The sequence below is a fragment of the Petaurus breviceps genome, unplaced genomic scaffold (assembly GCF_028583685.1).
Source record: "Petaurus breviceps papuanus isolate PSGF00001 unplaced genomic scaffold, PetGlider_PUasm1.0 131, whole genome shotgun sequence".
Classification (NCBI taxonomy): domain Eukaryota; kingdom Metazoa; phylum Chordata; class Mammalia; order Diprotodontia; family Petauridae; genus Petaurus; species Petaurus breviceps.
Window position 1 is genome coordinate 1688027 of NW_027185674.1, and position 17142 is coordinate 1705168.

A 17142-nucleotide genomic window follows, 5' to 3' on the forward strand; every position below is an offset into this window, starting at 1 on the left:
GCCATGACCAAGTCTTCACAAATTCTGGCTGGGCGACCCTGGGGAGAATCACTTAACCTCTTGCTGCCCCAAACAACTCTGATTATAATTTCACAGTTGGTACCTGCTGGCACTGCTAGAAGGGATTTTACCACTTGGGAGCTGCCTAGACCAGTAAAACCATAGCTCCAGTTGCTTTTCCTGTCCTTCTTCATATATTATATTGGGAATCTTCAAATGGTTTTGTGATCTCGTTGTTCTGTGTGTTCCCTTCATAATTCAGCACAGCAAAGAGCCCAGAATATAGGAGGTGCTTAATAAATGCTTATTGGCTGATATATCGCATGGCAGGCGGCAGGTGGGTCTTGCTTGTTCTCTCTTGATATTACAATGCATTGAAATGTGTTGGCTGGCCATCCCTTTCCTCTCCTTCTCCTCCTGAGGCTGCCATACTCTTTTCTGTAGTCATACATTTTTGGAGACATCCTTTACATTGCTCCTGTGTGGTTCATCTGTAGGATTTCATGGGTTGTTCCAGTCCACCACGTGTCCCTGCCCCCCCTCCCTTGTCCTTTGTACTGGGGTTCTTTGAAGACCATCCATTCCATGGTTCAAAGCTGTATAGCATCCTTGGATGAATGTTATTTTAAAAGTTGAGTCTGTTTCAGGGAGATCAGCTTGGGGTTGTACCAAACACTCTCTAGTTCCCCAGTTTTTGTTCTTCTTTCCAGTTTGACATTGACCTTGAATTTTGCTTATCAGACTGGTAGGCTGACCTGAAAACGACATCCACTCAAGTAACTGGAAATTTCCTGTCTCTTAAAGATGGAAACTTTTCAATTTGGGGGATGTTATTTGGTTCTTATCATGTCCATCACCTCTCGACTCTTTTTTTTTTTCAAGGAAGAAGTGAAAAAAACTTGGGTGTGGTCCAAGAGCCTTGAGCTTCTTGAGCACATTCCCATCATATTTCTTGCCCTCTTCCCCTAGGCCTGCCTTTACATTGAAATCAAAGTCTGTGTTGATTAATTTGGAAGGAATGAGCTCTAAGTGCTGATAGACTCTCTAACTTATCCTTATAAGCTACATTTTAAAATATTTATGTGCACATTAATATGGAATGGCCAGATGTCCCACAAAATGATATTTTTTGGTACCCAATGAGTTTCTTTGTAGAGTCTCATTAGATTATGAGCTCCCTGTTAGATGGTGAGCTTCCTGAGGGCAGGGACTGTCGTTCACCTCATTTTCTATCTTGTATATCCAGCACAGCACATAGTTGGTATTCAATAAATGCTTAATAAATAGACTGATAACGAGTTCAGAGACTTCAGAAGTGACATTTAAATTATTAGAAGTCATTCCACTGAACTGCCTTTACTGGAATTCTTATTAGTTTTCAAAACTGTTTTGAAATTACATGGAACAGAAATGCTTCACTGGAAAACTTCTTTTTGACAGGAAATTTGTGCCAAGGATGCTGAAGTGGTACTCTGTGGAGGAACAGAAAATATGAGCCAGGCTCCCTACTGTGTCAGAAACATTCGCTTTGGTACCAGGCTTGGAACAGACATCAAGGTTGGGACCATGTTGAATTTTTGTTATTACTACTATTTTGTTGCTATGCTTTTGTTTTGACAGGAATATTTAGGGGGGAAGGGCAGTGGAGGAAGGTGGCAAAGAGGAAAAAGGGGAAATAGAGGAGCTGAATCAATTGTGCGGGAAAGATATGTATTTTGCAAATCAACTGGCCATTCCTGCAGGGACCATCAGTCCCATCATAACCAGGTATAATAGTGTATTTAGCAAGCACCCTAGCCCACCCAGGATGGCCTGCTAGCAGAGGTTCTTTGATCTGCTTTTAAAGGAAAGACTGCTCAAAAAGTGGTTAACAATCCTACTTTTAAATATATTCACTAGTTCAGGGGAAAGGTCATCTCCCTGAACATGGAGAAAATACAGGCAGAGAAATTAGCATAAAGACAAACAGGGCTCCAGTTGTCTGAACGTAGCAATATTGCTATATCCTTTACATACATCACTGGATTGAGGGAGCACAGACCACATCTGAGTAGTTGGGGGACTCTGAACATATGGCTACTTAGAGTCTCAACCAAGAAATCAAAAGATTCTTCTCATGAGCAAACCCCCCAAAGCAAAATACTAACCTCCCAGGATAAATATAACAAAGACTCTGCCAGCACTCAGTTGGAAACTCCCTGTAGCCCAGAGCCTGAATAGCTGTGGGCCAAGGCTCTATATGCCTATTGATGGGCGGGAAAGTTCTTCAAATTCCCTTAACATTACAGATCATAATTTGTGTCCCTTAAAGGTACTCTCTTCACACCATAACTTTAAGTGCCAGGATCTCACAGAGAGGCTAGGATAAATTTCTTTTTCTCCAGATTGATAAAAATGTTACTAACAAAGTAGTCATTAGGTTTTGATAAGTTGGCTAGAAAGAAATTTAACTGTATTTTTCAAATACTGCAGTATAACTCACTGGTATGTATTATTGGCTGTCCTAAAAGGGCCCATCCCATGGCTGAGAAATTTTACACGTTTTTGCATGTTTATTTATATTTTTTTCTGGAATATCAGAGAACCTGATTTAAATAGTAATTCTAGTAAATGTGTTTTTACAAAGTCAGTTTGCTTTTTTTACTTTGAGAAGGTATGAAAAGTTAATTTTAAATGAATTATTTCATATTCTTTTTACAAAACCTGCCTTAACATGTTTTTGGTTGTTTTTTTTTTTAACTAATATCTTTGGTAGCTGGAAGACACTTTGTGGACGTCTCTGACTGATCAGCATATTAAAACTCCCATGGCAATTACTGCTGAAAATCTTGCCGAAAAACATAAAATAAGCAGAGAAGCCTGTGATAAATATGCTTTGCAGTCACAGCAGAGGTGGAAAGCTGGTCAGTAAAATTAATTGATAAAGAATCCTTCTGGAATTTCTAACCTTTATCATTTCGAATCAAAATATTTATCATTATTATTTAGTGTGAATAATAATAAATGATGATCATTATAAATCTCTTATTTCAAAGTATCATTTTGAGATTTGGGGTTTTCTGTCATAACTCCTTTGGGGTCATATTAGCTGATTAGATAAGAGATTTGTTGATGAATCAATTGAGTTGGACATTTTTCTTAGCTAGAGGCTTGTTAGTACCATAGATAGTCATGTCTCTGGAGTCCAGTAGGGTCACAGTTCCGGACATACAAAGTATATCCTCCCCATACAACAGTTGTACATAAAGAGGGCAACAATATATCAGTGTCTTTATCAAAATGATTGTAAAATAGAAAAAAAAATGCCAGCAAGAAAAAAAAAGATTGTAAGAATGATGACTTATGATGTAAACAAGTTGAAAAGCCTGGGTGGGTCGTGAGTGTCTGGGGAATTCCATCTACAAGATTATGTAGAATCGTGCTGATGGAGGAGGTGTCCTGGATATCAGACATAGAGCTGCCCTCCTGACTTAACTGAAACTTAAATTTCATGTTTAGCTAGTGTGCTTCCCCCTTTAAATTCCTAGAAGGGGAAGGGTCTTGTCTTATATCTTGTTTTCCCCTCAGTGCCTGGCTTCATGCTGCCTATACTTTGAATAAATATTTTTTGAATTCAGTAATAGATTCTCATTCTGGTTCATTTTGAAAGAATGAAGCAAGATAATTTTTCCAATGTAACAGCCTTATTTTTAATAGACCAGTTTTCTGTCTATAGTATTTATTTCATAGAAAGACAGTGTGGCAGAGATTATTTAGTCCAGTCTCTTTATTTTCCAGTCCTTTTATTTGTAATATATATTATAATATAATATATATTATAGTTTTGGAAAATGAGGCCAGAGACATGAAATGACTTACCAAAAGATGGGTGAATGAATGAAAAAAAAATTTGTGAAATGCTTGGATGAAAACATAAGTAATAAGCAGTACACTCAGGAGTCCCTCAATCCTTTCATTTCAAATCCAGTGCCTTTTTCATCATACCTAGCAGTCTCTCCAGTGAAGTGAGGTCTCCTGGGATTGAGTCAGAAGCTCTGGATTTGGGTCCTGCCTGACCATGTCCAAAACACTTAAATGTTCGGAGCTTCTCACATATAAAATTGAAATAATATTGACATCATTGATCTCATGACTTTTTTGAAGAAAGTTCCTTGCAAACCATAAAGTACTATATAAATGTCAGTTGTTGGTTTGAGATCCCAGAATTTAGACTTCAAAGCTCACCTGGTCCAGCCTCCCCCCCAGTGATTACAACAGATGGGGATGTGTAGGTCCAGTGAGAAGAGATTCACGTCCTCATGAGGCAATTCATTATTTAAAGACTCCAATTGGCCATGTGACCTTGGGCAAGTCACTTAACACCAATTGTCCTACCTTCCAACCTCCAAAAAAAAAGACTCCAGATAGTTTAAAAATTTATTAATATGTTAAACTCCTTGTAATTTTTGCCCATTGATCCTTTACTTGGTCTTCTGGTTCAATGAAAAAAGTCTGGTTTTCCTTCTATATTGTAGCCCAGCAAGTATCTAAAGAAGGCTCTCGTACCTTAGCTCTCTCCAGGCTAAATACGCTGAATTTCTTTGACCTTTCTTCATATGAGGTTTTCAAAACTACCATAATGAAGTCATCTTTCTGTACAAATTCAGGTTTTCCAATATCCATCTTCCAAAGAGGCATCCCCAGTTGGATGGTATTCCAAATGAGGTCTTATCAGTACAGAGTACATTAAGACTGTTCCCTCTCTTAGACCTCATCTTTCTTCTATTAATACAGCCTGAAAAAATACTTGAACATTTTTAGTATGCACACAAAATGTTGGTCTTTGATAAACTTTGTAATAAGGATGTACTTTGTCACCTTATTTAATCATGCAAACAGAAGATTATTAGTTGGAGAAGAAGAAGATACCACAGTAAAATAGTTGCTATGAGACAAAATTGTTTAACTTAAATTAAGCATTTCTTGCTTAAAATGTGTGGTGAGTATATATGTGCACACATGCGTGAATATCTGTGGGCCAGGTCGCTATATGCCTATTAATGGACAGGGAAGATCTTCAGATTCCCTTAACATTACAGACTGTAATTTGTGTACTCTCTTCACACCATAACTTTAAGTGCCAGGATCTCACAAAGAGGTTAGGATAAATTTCTTTTTCTCCAGATTGATAGAAATGTTAGTAACAAAGTAGTCATTATGTTTTGACAAGCTGGTTAGAAAGAAATTGAACAGTATTTTTCAAATACAGTTTTCAAAGATATATACATACCATCTAATATATTGTGTGTATACATGTATATATGTACACATGTCTGTTTATATAAACATGCTTGTTTATGTGTATGTTCAGTGTGTGTAAACCTATATGTACATATCTGTCTGCGTATATGTACATATATACATGTATAGGTATCTATGGGGAAATTTGTATATATAAATTTACATATAACATGCTTATATAATTTATATCTGTATTACACAATCACATATAACAACCATGTGTACATATGTTTATGTATATAAACCACACATATATGATTACATATTGTATATATAACATATTAAAAGTAACATTCTTCTGATAACTTAAAGATTTAGTACACTATGTATCAATAGGGATGTGTGTATGTTTTAATGTAAAAATTATATATAATCATATATTATGCATGTAAGACATAAATAATAAAGTTATGTAATCATATATGGTATGTTGTATAATTTATATAATATATGACTGTATATAATAATTTATATAATTTAGCATATATATATCATTTGTATATTCTATATCATAGCTCTACACATACATCTCCCAATAGGTACATAGCAGGGTACCGGGTCTTTTAAGTGTGGGAAGAATGTTGTTTTTAATGGGTTAATACCTTAACAGTCTATTATGGAGATAAACTGATAGAAACTTAGACTGAAGTAGATAAGAAAGCATGGACCTGAAATTGTATAGGGTTTATTCTTTTTTCTAAAGAATAGAAATTTTTTTCGTATTTTAAGATTTTTATTCTTAAAAAAAAAAATCATTCTGCTGTTACAGCTAATGATGCTGGCTACTTTAATAATGAAATGGCACCCATTGAAGTGAAAACAAGGAAAGGAAAAGAGACAATTCAAACGGATGAACATCCCCGGCCCCAAACAACGATGGAACAACTGGCCAAGCTCTCTCCAGTCTTCAAGAAAGGGGGAACTGTCACTGCAGGAAATGCTTCAGTAGGTGTTAACTCTAGGACATCCAGCCTAAGTTAAAAGCAGTCAGCACAAAGGCAGTGTGGCTTTGTCACAGTGCTTTTAGGTTATTTAGTTTAGACTAGTGTTCCAACTTTTTAAAGTTTGGGAGGCAGCAACAGCCCAGGAGTCAAGAGGATCTGACTTCGGATTCTGTCTCTGATGCTCACTCCTTATGTGACCTGGAGGGCCTCAGTTTCCTCACCTGTAAGAAGAGGAGGTTGAACTAGGTGGTTTTCAAGGGCCTTCCCAGTGCTGTTTCTGTAATCCTAGGATCGTGGCAATGTGGCAGCACTGATTGAGATGCTTGGGTTAGGAATCTCGAAGGCACAGAGGTTCTGATTGCCAGTTTACTTGGTATAGAGTATAGAAATATGTATTGTTCTTTCGAATGGACAGTCTCTACAGCCATCTGCATCCACATCATACACAGTAGCAACAATCTCTCCAAACTTGTACCATAAACTCTTACCTGATAGCCCTCAATGATATCAATGGAAAAGTCTTGATTTATTGCCAGATTTCCAAAGGACGTAAAACCACACTTGGTTTTTTATGGTATGGTAGATTGTGTTATACCATAAGGACCAAAATGTACTTTACCTCCTAAAATCAAAACCACCTTTGATCGTCCTCCAGGGATTTGCCATCTAGCCTGGGCATTTCCCTGAGATCCTAAGTATAGATAAACAAGTGTGATTGGCAATTTTCCTGTTTTATGTGGAGTTGTTGTCAGAGCTGGGTCAAAGTTCTATTGGGATACAGGATTGCCTGTGTGGCTTTTGCAATTGTTGACTTAGAACATCTTATCTGTTCCTATTGCCTAGGGGATCTTTCTTGTCTCTTCTTGAATGCAACCAGGGTTCCTTTGTTTTTGAATTCTGTTTTGGTTCTTAAAGTTTTATTTAAAGGGAAGAAATTTTTTGAGATTATGCCAGATTAAGAACAAAAGGTTTTCCATGTAGTGGAGCATATTAAGGGTGCTCAAGGAGAAGACTTTTATCTTTTGTCAGAATTCTGGAACATGGCAGTCGTTTGCCCACTGTGAGCTCTGTTCTTACTAAATATTGTGTTAGATATTTGTGCAAACTTATTATGATCTTTTCAGGGTTTTTCTGCCTAGTATCTTGTAACTTGAGCATTGCTTTCATTAGGCTCATTCTATCCATGTAAATGTGGGAAAGGCCAAACGTTGGCACAACAAAATCTACAGCCTTGGTTTTTGCCATATAACTTGGTTTTTCTGAACTCTTTTGTAATTAAAACATTCCTGAAATTAATAGCAGGGTCAAAAATTAATAGATTAATTAATTAATTGATCCCCTCCCCCCAAAGATGGCTACCAATAGATACAAATATGTATGTGTGTCTATATCTGTAAAATCATTCTATACATGCTTCTATTTATCAGTTCTTTCTCTGAATGCAGATAGTATCTTCCTTCACATGTGCTTTGTAATTAATTTGGGTATTTATAATAGTCAAAATGATTTAGTTGCCCAAAGTTGTTCTTAAAACAATATTGCCATTAGTGTACACAGGGTTCTCTTGGTTCTGTTCATTTCGCTCTTCATTATTTCACGCAAATCTTTCCATGGTTTTCTAAGATCATCAAGCTCATCATTTCTCTTTTTTTCTGGGTAACTTAATCATCTTATTAATAAGACCAGCAACTTACTAATAAAAGGATGGTAATTTGGCCATCTTTTTTTCCACTTACTAAATGTTTGGTTGGGGGGGGGTGGTTCTTTTTTTAATTAGTTTATTTTTCATTTTCAATATTCGTTTCCATAAGTTTTAAATTGTCTCCCCCTCCCTCCCCAAGGTAGCATGCAATCTGATGCAGGCTCTACACATACATTCCTATTAAATATACTTTCACATTAGTCATGTTGCATAGAAGAATTATAACAAATGGGAGAAACCACGAGAAAGAAAAAAGAAAATAGTCTGCTTTGCTCTGCATTCAGACTCCATAGTTCTTTCTCTGGATTTGAGTGGCGTTTTCCATCATGAGTCCTTTGTAATTGTTTAGGTCCTTGCATTGCTGAGAAGGGCTAAGTCTGTCAAAATCAGTCATCACACACTGTGGCTGTTACTGTGTATGATGTTCTTCTGGTCCTGCTCACATCACTCAGCATCAGTTCATATAAGTCTTTCCAGGTTTCTCTGAAGTCTGTCTATTCATCATTTCTTATAGCACAATAATATTCCATCACAATCATATACCACAACTTGTTCAGCCATTCCCCAATTCATGGACATCCCCTCAATTTCCAGTTCTTGGCCCCCCACAAAAAGAGTTGCTATAAACATTTTTGTTCATGTGGTTCCTTTTCCCATTCTTACGATTTCTTTGGGATACAGCATAGCTCCAAATTGTTCTCCAGAATGGTTGGATCAGCTCACATCTCCACCAACAATGAATTAGTGTTACAACTTTCCTCCATCTTCTTCAACACTGATCATCTTCCTGTTTTGTCACATTAGCCAATCTGATAGGTGTGATGTGGTACCTCAGAGTTGTTTGGATTTGCGTCTCGCTAATCAGTAGTGATTTAGAGCATTTTTTCATATGACTACAGATAGCTTTAATTTCTTCCTCTGAAAACTGTCTGTTCATATCCTTTGACCATTTGTCAATTGGGGAAAGCTCTTCATTTCTTATAGCAAAGGAGTATTCCATCATAATCCTATAGCACAATTTGTTCAGTCATTCCCCAGCTGACAGGCATCTCCACAATTTCTAGTTCTTTTCCCTTGCAAAGAGAACTGCTATAAATATCTTAGAACATATACATTCTTTTCCTTTTTCCCTGTACTCATCTTTGGAAACAGACCTAATAGTGCTATTGCTGGGTCAAGAGTTCATGATTTTATTTAAAAGATACACAAATTGTAAACTTAGAATTGGAAGGGTTCTCAGAAGTCATATTGCCCAACTGGCCTCATTTTATAGAGGAGAAAAAAGCTGAGGCCCGAAGAAATGAGATTTCTTCCTCGAGGTTACACAGGTGGCAGAGTTAGGCTTCAGACCCATGACTCCAAATCGGTTACTACCCCTTTGAGAGAGATATGTAGGCCAGAGAGGGCTTGTCTCCATGGTAGCGGTCAGAGAGCAACAGCACAGCACTATTCTAACTTTGAAGCAAGCTTATTTAGAAAATAAGTAACTGAATTAGAAACAGGAACTAGAAACCCGGGCCGCGAGCAGATAAAATGTAGGTAATGAGTAAGCATGAGACTATGCCAACCCCCAGTGGAAATGTTTCCTGTCTTTATCTCAAGAAATATAGCATTACGTAAACTGATGTAGGGGGCTACTCTACGGGGCATAGTATTTAGAGCCCTGAAGCTGGGACCAGGACGACTGAGTTCAAATTCAGCCTCAAACACTTGGTATCTGTGTGACCCTGGGCAAGTCACTTACCCCTGTTTGCCTCAGTTTCCTCATCTGTAAAATGAGCTGGAGAAGGAAATGACAACCCTCTCCAGTATCTCTGCTGAAAAACCCCAAATGGGGTCACAAAAAGTAGGACACAACTGAACACCACCACCAACAAAAATTATATAGTTCAATTCATTCTTCATGTTATCATTAAATTCTTGATTGATTTTTTTTTTAATTTTGGGTTTCAAATTCTCCCTCCTCCACCTATTGAGAAGGCAAACAATATGATATTCATTATACATACGAAATCATGCAAAACATTTCTATAAATTGTCACAAAATTCTAAATGCCAGTTACTGCTCAACTCTAGGCACCAGATGCCCAGCCTCCTTGGACTTTGATGCCAGCATTCATTCATGTGAAACAGGGATTAAAGTTCAGCTATACCCATCAGAGAGGGGGGCTTGGCACCCTTCCCTAGTTACAGTTTCCCCAAACTCCAGATTCCTCCAGAATCATCTCTCCTCCGCTTTGGCATGTCTCAGGTCACAGCACTGCTTTTTCTCTATCGTTTTCCATCCATTTTCACTATCCCTGCTGTCATTACCTTTGCTCAGGCACAGACCTCTTTGAATTATTATGATGTCCACTTAACATACGCTCTTCCTTTCAAGGGAGTGTCTGACGGAGCTGGAGCTGTGATCATAGCGAGTGAAGATGCTGTTAAAAAGCATAGCCTGACCCCGCTCGCCAGAATTGTGGGGTACTTTGTATCTGGATGTGATCCCAATATCATGGGCATTGGTAAGTTGCCTTAAAAATGAGTTGCCTGTTTCAATTGGTTTTGATGGATTTTAAAAGTAATCAATAAAATTTTTTTTTAATTTTAGAAAATAAAGTAATCAATATAGCAGTTTGATCCTCATGCCCCTGGGTAACTCCAAGTCCATTATATAGAAGTATTATTAATAAGTTCTAAAGGGACAGGTCATCAACTACTCAGCCATTAGAAATTTTTTATATCAGAAATTACTATGTGCCCAGCACTGTTCTCTATACTGTAGGAGTACCCCCTCCCCAACACACACACGCAGAGACGTAATCCTTTCTCTCAAGAAGCTTGTGATCTAAACAGGAGACGGCTGATTCCCAAGTCCAGCAAGCCAAGGTTGGTGCTGCTTGCCCTGGACCATGGTGCCCCCTGCAGGTGTGAAAGGTGGGGTGGCATGGAAGTAGGGTCCTGGCTCTCCAAGCTCAACATCATTTATCATAGACTGATACAGACAGCCAAGATGTCATGATGAGAAAAGAAGGCTAACTTCCCATCCTCCTGGCCCAGGCTGTCTCAAGGTTGGAGGGCCTAGTTATGTAGATAAGACTGATCAGACGTTACTGTGAAAGAATTGCTTTCTTTCCCTAGGCTTGAATAGAGTAACAAAAGCAAAGTCTTTCACAGACTCCAACTTCCCCTCACCCGGCTCTGCAGTGTCAATACCAGTATATGATTAAATAGTTTAACAAGGGGAACACCTGTATTTTAGGGGCAGCTGGGTGGCACAGTGAATGGAGCCCTGGACTTGGAGTCAGGAAGACTCAAGTTCAGATCCAGCCTCAGACACTTCCCAGCTATTGTGACCGTGGGCAAGTCACTTAATCTCTGTTTGCTTCAGTCCCCTCATCTGTAAAATGGGGATAACAGTAGCATCGTATCTACCTCTCATTTTGTTGTGAGGATTAAATAAGATAAACATTGTAAAGCTCTTAGCCTAGTGCCTGGCACATAACTAACACTATATAATTGCTTTGTTGTTACTGTTGTTCAGTTGTGTCTGACTCTTTGTGACCCCCTTTGGGGTTTTCTTGGAGTGGTTTGCTGTTTACTTCTCTAACTCATTTTGTAGATGACAAACTGAGGCAAACAGGGTTAAGTGACTTGCCCAGGGTCACACAGCTAGTAAGTGTCTGAGACCAGATTTGAACTCATCATTTGAAGATGAGTCTTTCTGCCTCCAGGCCCAGTAGCCTGTGCATTGTGCCACCTGGCTGCCCTTTATAAATGTCAGCTATCATTATTATTATTATTATTTTATGGGAAAATAAGCAGAGAAGCAGGCTATCCATTCATCAGGTACTTCCTGAGTACCTGGACAGAGAGCCTAAGAGTCTGGTTTGCAGTTATCGTAATGCATACGTTATATAGCTCCCAACATGGCCAGTTCTCTCAGTCGTCCAGAATAATTGGTCAGTTACCAGGCATTCATTAAGCATACGTTGTATTCCTGACCTGGTACTGTACTGAGTGCTAGGGGTACACGGATAAAAATAAAGTCATTTTTTTTCTCAAGGAACTTCCATTTTATCAAGGGAAACTATGTAGTTCTCTGTGTGTGTGTGTATATATATGTAGATACTATATATATATATATATATATATGCAAAGTAAATACAAGGTAATTTGAGGGTCAAAAGGCAATAGCAACTGAAAGGCCTCATGTAGGAAGGGACAGTGGAGCTGAACTTTGAAGGAAACTAGAGACTCTTGAGAGGCAGAGGTGAGGAGGGACTGCATTTCAGGTATGGGGGAGAACCTGGGCCATAAAGGGAGATGGGAGAGGGACTGACTGTGGTGGGAGGAACAGAGCGAAGGCAGAACCACTTTGACTAGAATATAGAATGTGACGTGGCATAAGTCAGGCTTTTAGATATCAGGAGGGCTTTAAATCCTAGTCCAGGGGTAGGAAACCTTTAGCCTGGAAGCCACATGTGGCCCTGTAGGTCCCAAATGTGGTCCTTTGACAAATCCCTTTAATAAAAGGATTGGCCCTGTAAAAGTTGGATTTTGTCAAAAGGCCACACCCAAGGACCTAGAAGGCCTCTGGTGGTGGCCTCGAGGCCTCAGGTTCCCCAGCCCTGTGCAGCCAAACAGAGAAATTCACATTTGATCCTAGAGGCAAGAGGGTGACGTGGGAGTTTCTTGTGCAGAAGCTAGTGGCTCTCTGTATGCTTTGGCAACTGTGTGGGGGATTAAAGAGTGGGAGGCTTGAGGCAAGACCAGTTAGGAGGCTGTGGTGATGGTCTGAGTGGGGGGAGCTGAAGTCCTGAACTGGGCTAAAAGGGACACATTTGAGAGACATAAAGGTAGTCAAATAAAGATTGATTAAGCACCTACTGCATGCCAGTCACACTCGGCTTAGAGCTGGAGGTACAAAGAAAGACAAAAAGCTCAGTCAAATGGGGGAGACACCGCTCAAACTTGCTACAGATATATAAAGGATGAATAGAGAATAATTCCCAGAGGGAGCATACTAGAATTAAGGGTTGAGGAAGACTTCCAGAAGGTGAGATTTTAGCTGGGACTTGAAGGAAGCCAAAGAAAGAAGGCCATTTTTTGTGAGAAACAGCCAGTGAAGAGACCCAGAATCAGGAAAGAAAAGGATTATCTTGTTAGAGCCCAAAGGGGACCAGGGCCACCGGATGGCAGAATACAGGCAGCATATGTTAAGGTATAAAAAAACTGGAAAAAAAAAAAAAGGAGGGGGCAGGTTATGAAAGGCTTTGAATGCCAGCCAGAGGATTTTATGTTTGATCTTGGAAATGATAGAGGAAGTACTTTCATTAACTAGTGATGCCTCTAAAAGGTCAGCCATAATCCTTGTCTTTTGATCGAGTCCAGATCCCTTGTCTGCTGTAACTCATCTTTTATCTTGCCTCTCAACTGGAGAGCAATTGATTGATTCTCTAAATGACTGTCCTAAATCCTGCTTCAAAGTACTACAAATTTCCCATGTTGTACAGTCATTACCATTCACAATGATCAGCCTGAGTCATCCAGAAAAGGTTAAATTCTGTTCAGTATACTCTCCTAAGGCAGGTGAGCGTATTCTGTATTTTGATGGAAAATGACTAAAATTACCTTTTGAACTTGAAAACCTTTAACTAACTTCACTTGTTTAGAAAATGACTGATATTGTGTGACCTTGGGCAAGTCACTTAATCCCAAATGCCTTGCCTTCCACCCTCCCCCCCCAAAGAAATGACTGATTACTGAACATAACAGCCTTGTAAGATAACTACCCATTTCATGACTATAAGAACCATGCTGTTCTATGCTTTGAAAGGGGCCCAGAATCTTTCATTAGATCTCTTATCAAGTCATTACTGGAACAGAAGTGCAGAATCAAGTTGATATGGTTTAGTAGAGTAGCCTAGGCAGACCTACTGCCTCATGGAAGTTTTGTCTGAGAAGTGAAATGAGCCTGTTTCCGCTAGGTACCGTGTTTCCCCGATAATAAGACCTATCCCGAAAATAAGCCCTCCCCTTACTGTGTAAGATTCCTCTAAAATAAGCCCTCCCCCGAAAATAAGCCCTATTGAGATTGCTACTGTAGTGAAGGTGATCCCCTGCGCTACACGCTACATTACGGTACCTTCTGTATGCACCGTTCCCCCCCTGGGTGAAACGCACGCCGCACTCCGAGCTGCATCCAATCAGAGCTGCAGCAGTGAGCGTGTCATCCTGTTCTTCCCCAGTGATTTGCTTATTGAATAAAGGTACATTTTTTTGTTCACATTTACCTGTTTATTAAAATTGCTGTCAATGTTCATTAAAATAAGCCCTCCCCTGAAAATAAGCCCTCTGGTGTTTTTCTGTCCAAAAAAAAAAATAATAAGACAGTGTCTTATTATCGGGGAAACATGGTAGCACAGGGGAAAGAGTACTGTGCTAGGCCTGTCTCAGGAAAACTCATCTTCCTGGGTTCAAATCTGGCCTCAGACACTCACTAGCTATGTGACCAAAACAAAACAAGTTTGAGAAGTAGCATCATTTTGCCTGTTTTTGCAAATCTCTTTAATTTCTGACTTAATAGAAGACAGCTGTTTTCTCTTCTGCTTCTCCATTCGATCTGTTGTTTTGGTTGAAGCATATGAAGAGAATCCAGACATGTGGTTGGAAAAAGGAGTATTTTAAAGGGCAAATAATGTCTTGGTATTATCATAAAAATGGTTTTGACCTTATAGACTACTCCCCCCCCCCAAAAAAAAAATAAAGTGCTAGGGAACCACAGGAGTCTGTTGACCACACTTTGAAAACCACTGCTCTATACCAGTCTTGCTTTTATTAGATTTCCATACTTCTAAATATGCTTAGCTAACAGTTCCTATTGAACTATAAAACTCTTTTTTTTTTGGTGTTTAATGACTGGGCATCTACTTTATTTCCAGTTCTTTTCTATCAGGAAAATTGCTACTAGAAATATTTTGGCATATGTAAGAGCCCTCCCTTGTAAATTGGCATTTCTACTCAGTTTTTTTCTTTTCTCATGACCCTGGGCTATAGAATTCTTGTCCCATGTAACTTTAGAATGCATGACCATTGTACATTCATCCTCTACCAAAGTGCTTTTTTTTTTTTCGTTTGAGGTGGGGGGAGTAAGGCAGGGCGGTTGTGGTTAAGTGACTTGCCCAAGGTCACACAGTTGGTGAGTGTTAAGTGTCTGAGGCCAGATTTGAACTCAGGTCGTCCTGACTCCAGGGTCAGTGTTCTATTCACTACACCACCTAGCCACCCCAAAAGTGCTTCTTTCATACCTCCTGTTAGTGGGGCGGGCATGCTGACTTTTCAACATTTATGCCAGTGTAGCCTGGGCTCTCACAGGTAGAGAGGCTTCAGGGCTTTCTTTTATCTGAGAACCAACTGAGCTCAATTCAGAGAATCCTGTCACAAGATTGGCTGGGGGGGAGATGAATTTTTTGGTCACAACAATTCAGACCCTCTCCTAAAGCACAGAAGTGCTGTGAGCTGTGTGGAGAGCAGAGGGCTGGACTGATGGAATCCTAATCCTTGAGGCCAGTTATTCCATGATTGGTACTCAGAGAGTGTGTGATAGGGGTGAATGGGGTGTTCCAGGAGGACTCTGCTGTGGTTTGCTGAGCCCTCTTCAGGGCTGCTCATCCACCGTTGGTGGCCCCCTTTCATTGAACCCTCACCTGTGGCTCCAAGACCGCAGCACACCATCTTGGCAGGTTGAGGGTAACTCACAGGGCTCAGACCTGTCAGTGAGTTAGGGGGTGTCTACCCTAAGCATGTGAGGACGTCCCCCAGGGGAATGGGCAGATGAGAACAGTTTGTTCTAACAGCCATGAAGGCAGCTGGGGCAGGCACCGCGGAGCCTTCAGAGCTTAGTCAGACCGCTAAGACACCAAGGTCACCCACTGCATCCCCGCCCATCACCAGTTGCCATGACTTCTCTCCTACCCCTGGACAAAGTGAAGCTGATGCTCTGCGCTGTGCAGCTCTGCCTCCTTAATCCCAGTTCACGCACAAGTCGAGGTATCACCCGGGCTGGCATGGTCCTCTTCAAAAACAGGACAGACAACAGCAGCGATCACAGCGGTAGACCCAGCCGTAAGCTTATCATTGTCCCCATTCCTTAGCTGATGATCGGTTTGGTTTATCTTGTTTAAATTCTTAAAGATGCAGTGCAGTTAGACGGTGCAGTGGATGGAGCCCTGGGAAAATGTCAGGAAAGCCTAAGTTCGGACCCAGCCACAGATACTGACCAGCTCTGTGACCGTGGGCAAGGCACTTAACCTCCATTTGCCTCCGTTTCCTCCAGTATAAAACAGAGAAAATAAGCACCTACTCATCAAATGAAATATGTGTACAATGCTTCCTGTTAGCCCAGCACACAGTAGGAACTCAATCATCACTTATTCCCTTTGTGTGTGAAGGTTCTCCATTGTTTCTAACATCTTTTCCACAAGGCACTTCATCAGTTGTTTCCATAACAGTGGCCTTCACATTAAGAGATGCTGCTGCCTCTGCTGCTGTTATCTTCCTTGTGCCATCCTGGGTTTGCCCTGGCTTGGTACAAGCATAGTTCATGGATGTTGCCAACTACACTGTACAGGAAGCTTTAGCAGAGGGAAGAGCATTAAACACCTGCTTATTATAACCCCCCTCGTCTTCAGTTCTACACTGTAGTGATGACATCCTCGACAGCCTTGCTCTGGGGGTCAGGTTTTCTGTTTCTCTATGATCACAGATTTGAAGCATTTAAAACCCTTCTTCACTCAGCCTTTCCAGTCTTCTTTCTCCTCTTCTTCCTCTTCACATACTCTACGATCCATCTACATTGGACTCCTTGCAGTTTTTTAAATGCACCACAATGTCCCTGTCCTTCATACCTGGAATGCCCTCCTTCCTTGCCTCCATTCCTAGCTTCCTTCAGCCCAATCCTTTCTTTTGCAGAAGAAGGCCATGCCCAATCTAATTCTCCCATTGCTAATCTTCCCCTTTCTGATTACCTTCCTCTACTCTGTCTACGTCTGGTACATCTTTAGTTACCGATGTGTCTTCCTCTGCCCTGTCTACGTCTGGTATGTCTTTAGTTACCTATGTGTCTTCCTCTACCCTGTCTACGTCTGGTACGTCTTTAGTTACCTATGTGTCTTCCTCTGCTCTGTCTACGTCTGGCACATATTTAGTTACCTATGTGTCTTCCTCTAC

At 40.2% G+C, this 17142-nt stretch overlaps 1 protein-coding gene across 1 annotated transcript in view; it reads left to right on the plus strand.

The window, feature by feature from the left end:
- ACAA2 (acetyl-CoA acyltransferase 2) overlaps positions 1–17142 on the plus strand; it is a 39520-nt gene that overhangs the window by 13654 nt on the left and 8724 nt on the right. The window contains exons 4-7 of the mRNA XM_069104365.1: positions 1441–1557; positions 2756–2903; positions 6050–6225; positions 10307–10436. Of these exons, the coding sequence (XP_068960466.1) occupies positions 1441–1557; positions 2756–2903; positions 6050–6225; positions 10307–10436 (571 nt within the window). The remainder of the gene's footprint in view (positions 1–1440; positions 1558–2755; positions 2904–6049; positions 6226–10306; positions 10437–17142) is intronic.